At 43.0% G+C, this 14341-nt stretch overlaps 2 protein-coding genes across 3 annotated transcripts in view; both read left to right on the top strand.

Moving 5' to 3' along the window:
- The window catches only part of LOC113163660 (E3 ubiquitin-protein ligase SMURF2), a 46480-nt gene extending 40195 nt beyond the window's left edge, over positions 1–6285 (top strand). Inside the window, exons 14-19 of the mRNA XM_026362456.1 lie at positions 465–579; positions 898–1076; positions 1978–2236; positions 2322–2523; positions 3549–3624; positions 3741–6285. Coding sequence (XP_026218241.1) covers positions 465–579; positions 898–1076; positions 1978–2236; positions 2322–2523; positions 3549–3624; positions 3741–3840 — 931 coding nt within the window. The 3' untranslated portion in view covers positions 3841–6285. The remainder of the gene's footprint in view (positions 1–464; positions 580–897; positions 1077–1977; positions 2237–2321; positions 2524–3548; positions 3625–3740) is intronic.
- A 937-nt stretch (positions 6286–7222) lies between these two features.
- On the top strand, positions 7223–12511 carry LOC113160382 (probable ATP-dependent RNA helicase DDX5). Of its 2 annotated transcripts, none has more exons than XM_026357608.1 (13): positions 7223–7392; positions 8037–8211; positions 8331–8427; positions 8501–8634; positions 8720–8785; positions 8924–9065; positions 9150–9310; positions 9403–9575; positions 9654–9764; positions 9854–9915; positions 10005–10064; positions 11357–11578; positions 11771–12511. In XM_026357608.1, the coding sequence occupies exons 1-13, from the start codon at positions 7328–7330 to the stop codon at positions 12184–12186; spliced, it is 1884 nt and encodes a 627-aa protein (XP_026213393.1). In that variant the 5' UTR covers positions 7223–7327; the 3' UTR covers positions 12187–12511. The 2 variants fall into 2 exon arrangements, with proteins under 2 accessions (XP_026213393.1, XP_026213400.1); XM_026357615.1 differs by having other exon boundaries at positions 11357–11591; positions 11771–11937.
- The last annotated feature ends 1830 nt before the right edge of the window (positions 12512–14341 follow it).

Here is a 14341-nt window from a genome sequence, read left to right as displayed (position 1 = left end):
AAAAACAATAAAAAATGAGACATGCTGCTGCATTTTGGATCATCTGGAGACCTCTGCATGACGGTGGCCCTGTCAGTGGAGCATTGCAGTAGTCAAGACGAGACATGACAAGTGCCTGCTGGGTACAATATTCAACTATAAAAAGAGGAGGCTGGAACACATTGGATGTAGATCAGTTGGAAAGGCAGGATTGGTGGTTTGATTCCTGGCTCATCCTGGATACATGTTGTGACACCACCACCATCTACTGCCTGACAACAACAGTTTCCTATGGGAATAAATAAAGTAGTTAAAAATCACAGAGCTCTGCCTCCTAGTGGAAGAGAGATCATAGAACTAAAGTTCATTTTAAGTTTTTTCTTATAGCATTTAATAATATTAGTCTTATAGTTTTATATAACAGAGAATGTAACTGGTATCTGTCTCTTTTTTCCCTCCCTCCATCTTACACCTGTGTGATGAAGAGAGTGGCTCTATCTGCTGTCACACGAGATGTTGAACCCGTACTACGGTCTCTTCCAGTACTCTCGGGATGACATCTACACGCTGCAGATTAACCCAGACTCAGCCGTCAACCCTGTGAGTCACAGTCACTGCTGGTAACAAATGTACATTGTAGTGATACAGTTATTCAAATTGTCCAACAGTTCAGACAGTCTCAGAGCTTCGGGTCATTTCTACTGATATTACTCAACTCGAACTCTGTCTGTGTTTGTTTGGTCTGTCAGAGGGGAATTCAGAGGATTAATAGTGAGTTCTTCTTCCTCTGAGTAATAAATTCCTCATGTCAGAAACGTTTGTGTATGTTAAAAACAGTCTGGAAGAGAACTGGATCTCAGCCCCAAACATGCTGCTGTCTGTTCATGTGGAAACTAAAGATGGTTTGTTTCCCTGCAGGAGCACTTGTCATACTTTCACTTTGTGGGCCGTATCATGGGGATGGCAGTATTTCATGGCCACTACATAGACGGAGGCTTCACTCTACCCTTCTACAAGCAGCTGCTGGGGAAACCCATCACTCTGGACGACATGGAGTCTGTTGACCCCGACCTGCACAACAGCCTTGTCTGGATCCTGTACGTAGAAGACGCACTGTTAGCAGCAAAATCTCCTATTTGACAACATGGAACCAGGAAATATTTGATTATCTGCGTGAAAAACAATTGTCCAGATTGTTGCCAGTTATTTTTCTTTCAGCTGCTTTAGTTTAAATGCACACATGTGAATTGGGAAAGTGAGTGAATATTTAAAGATGATTTAAGCAGAGAAAAGTACAATATTCCACAAAGGTCTGAAGCAGCAAACAAGAAAGAAAGTACCTCAAAGTTGTTCTCAAGTACAGTAGCTGAGTAAATGTACTTGGGTATACTCCACCCCTCTGAGTACTACACTGAACCAACACAGTTTAATCTGTCTGCTACTATGAGGACAGCGCCCCCCAGAGTTTCTATATTTCTATTATATATTATTTTTACACCAGTGGACCTTAAACACAACTAAAGACACAAGAAAGATTAGATTATATGACAGAAGACATTTGTAATTACATGGTTTAAATTACACCTTTTTAAGGTGGCGTAGTTTTTATCTGATGTTTGATCTGTTTAAAAGACAACAGAAGTAAAAGAGCAGATTGACTTTTATAGGCTGCACTTAAATAATCCATCTTTTTTTTTATGTGATTAATCAAAATCCCAAATTATACAGTGACTTTATATAAATAAACATTAATTCTAATGTTGTGACCACACTATACACATAAGTGAGGGGACTAAAATATTAGAACCACCTGTTATTATATTGTCATCTTGGAATATGTCGTGTTCCTGTGTCATCATGGAAGAAATAATCTTTTGATTAATAATTAATAACATTAAACTTATTTTTAATGTAAATCCTAATGATACAGATTTAGTAAAAAACCAAATCCTGTTGCTTCCCGTTTGAAAAGTAACTTGTGTGTTTCTCCCTCTGCAGGGATAATGACATCACAGGTGTGCTGGACCACACCTTCTGCGTCGAACACAATGCCTACGGGGAGATCATCCAGCATGAGCTCAAGCCCAACGGTAAGAGCATCCCCGTGACCCAGGACACCAAGAAGGAGTACGTCCGGCTCTACGTCAACTGGCGTTTTCTGCGAGGCATCGAGGCCCAGTTCTTGGCTCTGCAGAAGGGCTTCAACGAGGTCATCCCCCAGCACCTGCTGAAGGCTTTCGATGAGAAGGAGCTAGAGGTACTTTTTATACCTTTTCTCTCACCTTTCATGCACCTACACGCACTTTAAATTCAGCATGCTGAGATGATCTCTCTGCCTGTAGCTGATCGTGTGCGGCCTCGGTAAAATCGACATCAACGACTGGAAGTCCAACACGCGGCTCAAACACTGCACTCCAGACAGCAACATTGTCAAATGGTTCTGGAAAGCTGTGGAGTCCTTCGACGAGGAACGCAGGGCCCGGCTGCTGCAGTTTGTCACCGGCTCCTCCAGAGTTCCCCTGCAGGGCTTCAAGGCCCTTCAAGGTAACAACAGCCAGGACGATCACTGCAACCTGTGTGTTTAGTCATGTAAATGCTCCATTCACAATTTAATTGTTATTCAGTAAACGCATATGTATAGAAACCACTGCTTTGTGTGATGGACTTGGACCAGACTCGGTTTCATGCAGTTAAAGTTGTATATAATGCTAATGTGTCGTTACACAGTCAGGACTAGGTGTTTGTGTGTTTGGAAATCCAGGTCTCTGTGTGTGTCTGTCTGGTTCAATGGGTCTATCCAAAGACTAAAAGACACAAACTCTGACTTTAGTGACACCGTTTGGTTTTTTATAGTTAGGTTTTGTTCAGTGGATGAAATGAAACTGTCCAGATGAGTTTAAGTGTCGACTGCTTTAATCTAGTTTGTTTTCCAACCTAACAAAACAAACAAATGTTTTATTGCACAGTAAGTCCGGTATTAATTTGAACAGGATTTTTTAATTAGTTAATTAGTTAGTCACGTCCTGTAAACTGTAATTTACTTTAGTAAGTACTCATTCCTCTTAGCTTAATTTAGTCATTGAAATCTTGAGATGTCTGCTGAAAAAGAGATTAATCATCTTTTCTTTCTGCGAGATTACATTTTTTTATATATTTTTGTTGTTATAGTTTAGTCATTAAATAAAACTTTATCAAAGTTTTCATTGACAAAATTAACACAGAATCACCACATTAAATAACCTGGAATCTATTTGAAATAAGGATCTAAAATTCCACCTGCAGACTCAGATGTTACCTTTACTGCCCTGAACCTGGTGCTGAACTCTGAACCTGAGGCAGGAAATTCAGAATTGTCCATAAACTGAAGCTCTTAGCTTTGTCAGCAGTTTTAAGATGTTAAATGTGTTTATAGAGTGAAAACTCCCGGGCTGAGAGCAGTTCACAGAGGACATAGTGCTCTTAGATAAAAATGAGCTGTGGCTGTGTCTGATTCCCGTCTGTGGAAAACACCTTTCTGCACGGTGCAGAAGTGTGAACGTGGCTTTTTGCTCTGTTTTTTCTTTCTCCAGGTGCTGCCGGCCCACGGCTCTTTACCATCCACCAGATCGATGCCAGCACCAACAACCTGCCCAAAGCCCACACCTGGTGAGCACACGGAGAACAGTCGCATCATGTGATGTGTTGTCTGCCTTTTTATCGCCTTTGTGTCTGTGGTGAACCGTGATTTATTTAAAAAACGTTTCTCTTCTTCTCCCCCCCAGTTTCAATCGGATTGACATTCCTCCCTACGAGCACTATGACAAACTGTACGACAAGTTGCTGACCGCCATCGAGGAGACGTGCGGCTTCGCTGTAGAGTGAGACGTGGATGCTTGAGGCTCCACAACAACCAGAAGCAACACGGTTTTAGCCACGATGACCCCGTCGCTCTCCTCCTTCCAGTTCACTCAGACGGGTCTTCAGCGGTTGCTTTACCCGGTGCTGCCCAAATATCCCAGGGGACACGTGGCCAAGCTGAAGGGGGTGTGCAGAGAAGACCAGGAAGTGTCATCTGCCTGGACTGTGTGTTTTTTATTTTTAGAGCCTCCAGCCCTCCTCTTTGTCTTTTTTAAATCATTGAAAGGATCTCTTCAGCTGCTAATAACTCTGACTGTTTACTAACTTGTGGAACCTGCACACTTTGCAGGCTCTTCCCTTTTTCTAAGTTCATTTTAGCATTTAAAAAAAATAGACTGTATCCATGTAGCAGTGCTCCCATTTTTACCCAGCAGAACACAAAGTCAGTCCACTCTGAAACAACATTAACAAGACTGGTTTGTTTGAGTACAGGGTTTATTACCGGTTACCACAACCACTCGGAAACACTAGATTTGGACGCGGAGTGTGCACGACTCCGGCTGTTTGGTGCCTCGGTGCGACCTCCCTGGGTTTGTCAACGACGCCTGGAAACACGGGAAATGAATTAGGCAGAGCCCGACTGTTTACAGCCCTCTCCAAAGACAGCAGCCGGAGCCTCTGCTCCAGAAAACATCACATGTTTGACAGCTAGTTTTGTTTGACATTGAATAAAATGAATGCATAGCTTGAAATGTGTTATTTTTATATAACAGGGAAAACTGAAAAAGAAACAATAAAAGTCTATATAATATATATAATTTATTGCTGTTATATTTCAGAAACCCCTTTTCATTGTTTCAGAAAAATAAAAACTTTGAAGTGTTTAAATTATAGGAGACAATTTGTGAAAGCAGAATGAAGCTTGACTGAACTTCACTATAAAGAATGCTGCGGGTTCTTTCTCCACGTAGCCTCTTCTCTGACTGTGCAGGGAGAGGTTTGTCTTAAGAGCAAAAAATCTTCAAATCACAATATCCTCTGAGTGCCATAAACACTTTGAATGAATGAATGAATCTTTGCAAATACTGAACAGACCCTTTAAATTCTGTTGATTTCACCTTGGAGCTGCGGATGGCGGTGTTCCCTTCTTCTTATACCTTTTTCACATTTTGTCATTTGTAGCTGGGCTATTATTTTAATTATTATTATTATTATTATTATTGTCACTAGCATGCAACCTACCATTAATGTCTAATACTATTCTGTTCCAAAGGCCATAATAATCCATTTCGTGCTGCCTCCATGTTGTCCTAAAAGAGAAACACCTTCTACCTTGTAGCCACCTGGTTTGTCTTCTCTTGGCACCTTTACTGCTGGACGTGCACAGGACACCACTCATGCTCGTACCTGTTTGAAATCAAGAGTTCTTCTCAGGAGATGTCACGTGTCGTTTGTAGCGTTGTTTCCAAGAAACTAATTCTGACGATTTGTCTTCATTTCCTCAGTGTTATTTAAAATGAAAAATAAAAGAAGAATAATCAGTTTGTCCCGCAGCAGAGCGTTAACACACGTTAATCGTTGCATGTCTCCGTATGTGCTTTTGGTTGAATGAGATGAACTTCGACCCTGCTGCAAAGTCCTGGCGGTGACGTTTTTATTCTACTTCGAGAATGTGGGAGTGGGGGGCAGGGGGTTGTTTTCTGATTAAAAATGAAATTCTTGAATGTTTTCAAAAAGATGCTGCCTGTCTAGCAATCTCTACGACCGTGGACTGTTCTTAACGTTTGCATACACTTCGAAAAAAAGTCTATTATTGAACTGTTGATTGATTTTGTTCTTTTCTGTAGACGAGTGTATGCAAAGTGAAAAGTGTCCTCAGATGGTGCTTTGTACAGAAATAAGATGTTGTTCATATATGTGGATCAAACAAGCTGTAATTTATCTTTAACTTAAGGAAACTGAAAAGAGGAATCGCACACAAACAGTGAAGTTGCTCTGTGTTTGTTCTAACGGGGACTTCTGAACCAGATGTTCTTTCACCTTTCAGTCCAGTGCACAGGCTGGTGGCCCTGCTGTCTGCTCCTACACTACACATCGCTCTGCAAACGCCCCGTAGCTGCCTCTCACTGATCAACACGACTTTTGATTAAAGTTTTGTTTGTTTAATAGCATGATCCACTAGCAGGACTATATCTCTCATAGCTGACTGATGCAATTTGATGTATGTTAACACTATCATTTTGTAAGAGTATTTTATTTTTGTGTGTAATTAGTTCTAATTAAACTTGCCTTTGTCTAACAATGTAAGGCCTTGTACAAACCTATGTCCCGTCTTTTTTTAATTTTATAAAATGTTTGTTTCAACTGTCAAAGAAGAAACGTTTTCTATTAGAGTCATTGGGCGAAAGTTCTGTTTCCAAAAACCACGGGATGTTGTGTAAAATGGAAATAAACGGATAATGCAACAAATTGAAAATAATTGAAGTCGTATTTTTGATTCTGACAGAACATTTCAAAGAAGACGATGAGTCTTTCAGGTCAAAGAGACACAGTTCTCTAGGAATAAAAAGTGTTCAGTCAAATGTTCCACCAGCTAAAAACTTTCAGCACATCATGAAGTGAAAAACACGCAGCGGGGACTCGTTGGTCTCGTACTGGTACCAGTCCTTTACATCTGAATGACCCATGACCCATGACCCTGACCACCCACCAGTACCGCTCCAGATTTCATCAGAACAATAAAATGTTTTTGTAAATGTCCTTAAACAACATCCAGGTGCCATAAACACTGAAACAGGTTTCACCTGCTCTGTTTACACTGATCACAGGTTCCTAAATCTTTTCCTAAAGTCTTCAACTTTTCATTTGAACCCGAGAAACAAACGGTGAAATTCTCCTTTAGAATAAAACTCACCTCATAAAAAAAACTGGGATTTAAAACATGACGTACAGGGTTGAACCCGATGACGTCACTTACCGTAATACAACGGAAGCCCAGTCAGAGCCTCGTCACCTATTTCTGTCTCGCACATATTCATCCGCCATCATTTGTTATGAAAATAAAATAGTTCCTAAATCGTGTGTTTTCTTTTACAGTTGTTAGTTTAAACGTTAAATGAGAATAAAAATAATAATTTATCTACTTAAACTGTGCTTTTGTTTGTATGTTGCATGTATTCTTCCAAATCCTTGTGTGTTTTGTCTTCTACATCCCTATAAACATATATAAAAGTGGTTCTTGTGTTTATAACTTTAATTAAATACTTTTACTACTTTTGTGTACTTCTACTTCTTGTTGTATTTTAAACTCTGTGGATCTATTTTTCAGTGAGGAGCTGAAGTACACAACGGCGTATGAATACATCGGAAGGGCGACTTCCTCTTCCTATATAAGCCGGGCCTCGTTTTTGCGTTACCGGCATTTCAGCGCAGCCGCTGCTCGGATCTTTTAGTCGCGGTCGAGGTTCAGTTCAGACTATTTATCTTTTTATTTATACGTTTAATTTACAATATGCCTGGATATTCCGACAGAGACAGAGATCGCGGCAGAGACAGGGACAGAGATAGAGACAGAGGGTAAGTATATTTGTCATGTTCTGGTGTTTCTTCTGTCGTGTGAGCTGTAAAAATGGCCGCCGACGTTCTCCGCCGACAGAACGAAACGATTGTCCGAATTTTTCCGTTACATGTTCTGGAAAATCCCATTTTAGCGGTTTGGTGTTAACGGGTGGTGTTTTAATTAAACGAGCGAGTGGCTGGTTGGGTTTATTATAACCACAGAAGGCCCCGGCCGGTGAACCGAGCCCGTTGTCTTCGGCTCAAGGCCTCGACGGGCCTCGTGTCCCGGCACAGCGGCTCTCGTTAGCTTCCTCGTCCCGTTAGCTCGTTAGCTAGCTGTGTTTCACCGCCACTGGAAACCTGTTTAACTCTAATGATAACTGAATACAATAGTCATTTTACTGTTGGATACGACAAAGCCTGTCTGTGATATGAAGTTTGTCTGACTGCCCCGGCGCAGTCCGGATGCTAACACCGCTGGCTAGTCGGCTTTTCGCCATGTGGCAGCTGAATGCGGACACAAAATGCCGGCTGATTTTCCATTGTTCCTCTGCTGGCTGGAAAGTATATGGCAGCTGTATAGTGAGGCGTTACAGATTTTTTTCCTCCTGATGTCGCAGTAAATGACGCTCGATCTGACTGTAAACCTTATTTATTCTCAGCTATGGCGGAGGTCCTCCTCGCTTTGGTGGAAACCGTGGTGGTGGTGGGGGAGGTGGAGGAAAGTTCGGCAACCCCGGCGATCGGCTGCGGAAGAAACACTGGAACCTGGATGAGCTCCCCAAGTTTGAGAAAAACTTCTATCAGCAGCATCCCGACGTTGCCCGGAGGTCTCCGGTATGTGAAGTAGTCAGCGTGTCCATGGATGTTATGCAACACTAGCACATGTGCTGCTCCTGCACGTGTTGCTGTTGCTGCAATCACCACTGAATCTTGTATTGTTTTTTGTCTTGCAGCAAGAAGTTGAACAATTCAGGAGAACGAGGACAATTACAGTGAAGGGGAGAGAGTGCCCAAACCCCATTACCAAGTTCCACGAAGCCAGCTTTCCATGTAAGTTCAAATCCACTGAATTCATGTCAATAGGAGTTTCAAGTATCTTTGTAACTGTTGCTCTGTTCTACAGCTTATGTGATGGATGTGATCAACAAACAGAACTGGACTGAACCAACACCCATCCAGGCTCAGGGCTGGCCTCTGGCTCTTAGTGGCCAGGATATGGTTGGCATTGCTCAGACTGGCTCTGGCAAAACCCTTTCAGTAAGTTTTCTGTCATTGAGTCATGACATTAACAAACACTCTGTTGTGCGCTGGTGTAAGTGACTGTTGTGTATTTGCTTGACAGTATCTGCTGCCTGCCATCGTCCACATCAACCATCAGCCTTTCCTGGAACGTGGAGATGGTCCAATTGTGAGTTACTGTTAAATTTCACCTACATTTTTACAGGCAGTTTTTTTAGTATTATCATATACAGTAACTTTTGGAGTGATAGAACTGCCTTTAATTTGTTATCACTCACTGAAAATACTGTATTTCCCCTCTTGACAGTGCTTGGTACTGGCCCCTACCCGTGAGCTGGCTCAGCAGGTGCAACAAGTGGCTGCAGAATACGGCAGAGCTTCTCGCCTTAAGTCCACTTGTATCTACGGCGGTGCCCCCAAGGGCCCACAGATTCGAGACCTTGAAAGAGGTATTGTAACTTGCTCTGTTTAACTCTTGAATGTTTGTTTTTCAACATTCTGCAGTTTAGTTCTCACAAACTCTTCTGTTACAGGTGTGGAGATCTGTATCGCTACCCCAGGAAGGCTCATTGACTTCCTTGAAGCTGGAAAGACAAACCTCCGTCGCTGCACTTATCTTGTGCTGGATGAAGCAGACAGAATGCTGGACATGGGCTTTGAGCCACAAATTCGGAAAATTGTCGACCAGATCAGAGTAAGCACCTTTGATGCACATTCGAAGAAGCTGAAGGTCTTCATGCTGTATTGCGCTATAGGACTGCAGCTAATTGTTGTGCTATTTCGCAGCCTGACCGTCAGACTCTGATGTGGAGTGCCACTTGGCCTAAAGAAGTTCGTCAGCTGGCAGAGGACTTCTTGAAGGAGTATGTTCAGATCAATATTGGAGCTCTGCAGCTCAGTGCCAACCACAACATCCTGCAGATCGTGGATGTCTGTAACGACGGAGAGAAGGAGAATAAGTAAGTGACACCTCCATGGCTGCTAGAAGATTGACGCCATGCTGTTTAAACTACTTCTAATTGACTCATTTGTTTCAGACTAATCCGTCTGCTTGAAGAAATCATGAGTGAGAAGGAGAACAAGACCATTATCTTTGTAGAGACAAAGAGGAGATGTGATGACCTCACCAGGAGGATGAGAAGAGATGGGTAAGTGTTAATTTATAAATGCTGAATTGCAGCACTGTCATAGTTTAGGTTCTTGGATTGGATTAACATTGAAACTTCAATTTTGTCAGGTGGCCAGCCATGGGAATCCATGGAGATAAAAGCCAGCAGGAGCGAGACTGGGTTCTGAATGGTAAGATTACAGTATGACGTGTGACTAGCTAATATTTGCCGTGCAGCTTTTAAAAGTTTCTGAACATATTTTCTGACTTTATTTTACAGAATTCAAATTTGGAAAGGCTCCTATTCTCATTGCTACTGATGTTGCCTCCAGGGGTCTAGGTCAGTATCCTCCCTGAGCTGTCAACAACTCTAATGCATTTAAAAAAGAAAGTGGATTTGCTTTCTTTAACTCTTTTGCTTCTTTCTGAGTTTCTCCCCTGACCTGAAGGAGCAGTCTGTGTGGCAGGGCCTTGGCATGACAAGCCCAGGTCTCCAGAGGGGGAAGGAGGACTCTTGGAGGTGTCCTGACTGGCGAGGCACGGTCTCCCAGTCGTGCAGATATTCAGAGGTGACCAGGCCCAAGTACAGCATATAACGCACTGGCCTGCCTAAAAAGGGGGGCGAGTTGAGGGCTGGCCACAGTTCCTCCCCCATATGCCCGCCTGTTCTCTGGCAATGGTTTGGACTGCTTCACACACCCAGGCTCTGTAACTGTCCCAGCTCAAAGCCCAGCTACACTGTCTCCTATTGTCTTGCATGTATGTTTGGGCACTGCATTGCAAGCTATTTGAGTCATATGGACGGTGCTTTCTGTTGTGCAGACTCGTTGTAAAGCATGGGTGGCGTTAATGTTGCAGTTTCCTAAACTTCTGTTGGGAGAGCAGTCTGTCAGATCGATCATACCTTCACCTCTGTTATGACATGGCTACTGGCGCTTTTGGTGACAGTGGGACATGCTAGTTGGACACACTTGGACAAATCCAAGCTCACACTCCTCCCTCGCCTGCGTTTCAAAGTCATGTCGAGACCTGCCAACGAGAGACATTATCAAGGGAACACTGGGTCTGGAAATGATCTTGCCATGCCGAGAGTGGGGATGCACTGTTTGTATGCATCCTGCCAATTGGTTCAGATCTACAGTTTCTTGGCAAGAGACACTGCAGTGTTAGCTTATAGCAACCATCTCATATGTGACAAAGGGACATGGGTTCAGACACTAGGAGGCAGTAGTGTGCTTAGCAGCCCTACTGTATAGACAGGGTCACTTGACAGTATGAGGGGCGTGTGCTGCAATGGGAATGGACTAGTGAATGCATACTCCAAAAACTGGTAAGAGCTTTGATCTGTTCTTTGAGGGCAGGGAGGGTTTTAAGTGTATCCCAGTGGATTGAAGTTAATGGAGTGTGCATCGTTTCTCTCTTCCCACCGTAGTCTCCCCGTGGAGTTAACATGTCAGTATGTTTAATGCAGTTTCTTGTAGTCTTGGGGGGGCTTTACCAGCCATCCCTACCTCATGACAGTACTAACTTGGCCTCTTTGTTTTTGATCTGGTTGTTGTGGTGGCACCGGCGCACGTCATCGTGTGCTGTCCTGCTTTTCCCTTTTTGCCACACTGCAACGCAATCTCACAGATGTTGAAGACGTGAAATTTGTCATCAACTTTGACTACCCCAACAACTCAGAGGACTATATCCACCGCATTGGCAGAACAGCCCGTAGCCAAAAGACAGGCACGGCTTATACGTTCTTCACTCCCAACAACATGAGGCAGGCCAGCGATCTCATCTCTGTGCTGCGAGAGGCCAACCAGGCCATCAACCCCAAGCTCCTCCAGATGGCAGAAGACAGAGGAGGTAAATCTAATTGGTGAGACACACACATTGTGCTGTGTACTGCAGCGTTCCTTTTTTTTTTTTTTTTTTTTTTTTTTTTTCCTGCTCTGCTGTGGATGGGCTTTTACACATAATGGTGTCTCAAACACATTTGGTTTTTCTTTTTAAATCATTACACCCACAACTGTTGTCTTAAAAATGTTTCCGTTGCAGGTCGTTCAAGGGGAGGGCGAGGTGGTGACTACAGAGACGACCGTCGGGATAGGTATTCCTCAGGAAGGCGTGATTTTGGCAGTTTTAGAGACCGGGATAACGGTAGAGGGTATGACAACGGACCAAATAAAGCCTTTGGCACAAACGCACAGAACGGAGGCTATGGGGGCAGTAACGGCAACAGCAACGGTTTCACTGGCGGCAGCTACAACGGTAACGGACAGTCCAACTTTAACAACCAAGCTGGAGCCTTCGGAGGTCAGAACAACTTCCAGGCCCAGCAGTTTGCTCCTGGTAAGGGTGCCCCACAGAACGGTGCGGCCCACCCCCCTTTCCCCTTCCCCCAGGCACAGGCTCCACAGCAGCACCCCCCACCGCTGGTGCCCTACCCCATGCCTCCTCAGTTCTCTCAGTAAACACACACTTGAAAAAGTAAATTATTGCTTTTTTGTCTTGTTCTAAATTCGATACTTAATCCAGAGTTTTTGTATTTACAACAGGGTCACAACAACTTCAGCCTCTATCAAGTCTTTTAAGATCTGCAGTGCAGCACTAGTGGCATTGCTCACTCGTTTTCCTATTACTATTTAATTTGTTACATTCCTCGGTTATGTTTAGTTATGTTTTGTACTAGGTAATTACAGATGTACTGGGATTTTTTCATGTGTATCATTGAAAGTGATAAGCTCCTATCTTGGAAGTGCACTGCATGGTCTTTCAAATAAACAAAACAAAAACCAACACTTGGACTCTTATTTATTTATTTTTTTTAAACATGAGTTTACTTTGGTGAATATGGATTTCTACTCTTGCACCAGCTCCTCCTGTCCAGCAGGTTTCATAATTCCCAAATGTACAAATCAGTCTGAGTCGGTTTCCTGTCCAACTTGTACAAATACTCACTGCAGAGCACTTGTACTTCTATAATTCTTCACTTCATTGACTGATCTCTGTCCGGCCTTGTAAATCTAATTTGTTCCTGTAGCTGCTGTTAAGTGATGAGTGCACACTTCAGTCACACTTGGTCATTACATTACTCAGCCTGGAGGGTTGGTAACAGTTTTCCTTGATCACCTGCTAATGAAAATGTGATATGGTGTCATGACACTGATCTCATAACACAGTTCCTCCAAAAACACTTTGTTCAGTGACTAGGATGAGGTTCTGCAGAGGTTTGATGACATCAGACAAACCGTGTCTCCACCTGCTGACTGAAGATGGTGTAAGGAAAACTGAGGATGTAGCTGGAAGCTTCACTTCAGACGTCGAAGTGATGACACTTTAGCCTCTAAATGGGTGAAAGAGTGAGCAGAGCTGCAGACACTTGATGCACAAATAAATCATTTAATTAATTAATTAGTTTAACTTCAGAGTTAAACCATCGTTGAATTCTATTCTGTATTTTAACAACATCCCAACTTCTTGTTTTGTTATAAATATTTAAAGTTATGACTTGATTTTGTATGAAGATGGTTCAAGATTCAAATGTCTTTAAAGCTTCTGGTTAAAGAGCTGAGACCATCTGACTGCGTTCGCTTCTCTCTGACCTCTAACCTCTAACCCTTTCTGTCTGTGAGTTTGGGTGAAGCGGCTTCAGAGGATCTGGGCCCGGTCGCCCCACGTGCTGCAGAACTGTTGCTCGACCTCGTGTGTAAAACCAAACACTGAACCCGGTCACAGGTCAGCAGCAGCTCTGATTAGAGTTCCTGGGGAACACGTGATGTGGGCGCGGCTGATTTCAATGACTTTCTAAATATTTACAGATGCATGACCTGCAAGTATGTGAGGAAAGCTGTGTGTGTGTGTGTGTGTGTCAACAGCACTGAGCTTTCTTCTTTTTAGTCTGAACACTGGTCGACACACCCAGCTGCTGACAGCAGCATCTACACCTCAACACGTTGACCTCGACTAAATCTACTAGAAGAACCAGAGCGAAACACTCAGTGAAGGTTTATGTACATTTTTATCAGCTTATCTTGCAGGAGTTGCACAACGTGGAGTTTAAACTTCTGGGCCGGGCTGAGGCTGAGGAGATTCATGCTGTGTGCAGAGACGTGCAGCTGCAGCTGTGGTCGTGTTAGTTTGATTTGGAGACTCACACTGTGCTCACGTTATGATGGGTACATGACCCTCGCCTGAACTTTCCTTTTAAACATTAACCAGTTTCTGAACTTGTCCCAGTTTATTTGCTTTAATTAGAAATTAAATCTATCACAGCTGTGGACACAGACGCTCAGCAAACGTTCTAGAAAAGTACACTCAGTTACTCAGCTACTGTACAAATGCAAATGTACTTTACGTCATACTTGTACTTCATGACAATTCTGTTGTGATTTCTATCCAGATACTGCAGATTTTCATATCTTCATACACAGTTTGCTGTCAGTGCTTTGACATCATGTCTTCTCCAAAACCAATATACAAACATATTTATCGTTCTGAAATCCTCTTACTCCTCTACTTGATGCTGAGGATTTTTTTTTTCCAGTGCAGGATTTATAATACTAAGAGTGTTCCTACTTAAATTTGAGCATTTCTTCCACCGATGTCCAGTTAATGAGTGAAAGCAGC

Source organism: Anabas testudineus, chromosome 8 (assembly GCF_900324465.2).
Source record: "Anabas testudineus chromosome 8, fAnaTes1.2, whole genome shotgun sequence".
NCBI classification, from domain to species: domain Eukaryota; kingdom Metazoa; phylum Chordata; class Actinopteri; order Anabantiformes; family Anabantidae; genus Anabas; species Anabas testudineus.
This window is presented reverse-complemented; position numbering and strand designations above follow the sequence as displayed.

Coding starts and splice junctions, on each gene's coding strand:
- LOC113160382 (XM_026357608.1), top strand. CDS start 7,328: ATGCCTGGATATTCCGACAGAGACAGAGATCGCGGCAGAGACAGGGAC. Junction 8,786..8,923: donor AACGTGGAGATGGTCCAATT/GTGAGTTACTGT, acceptor CCCTCTTGACAG/TGCTTGGTACTGGCCCCTAC. Junction 9,916..10,004: donor GCGAGACTGGGTTCTGAATG/GTAAGATTACAG, acceptor TTTATTTTACAG/AATTCAAATTTGGAAAGGCT.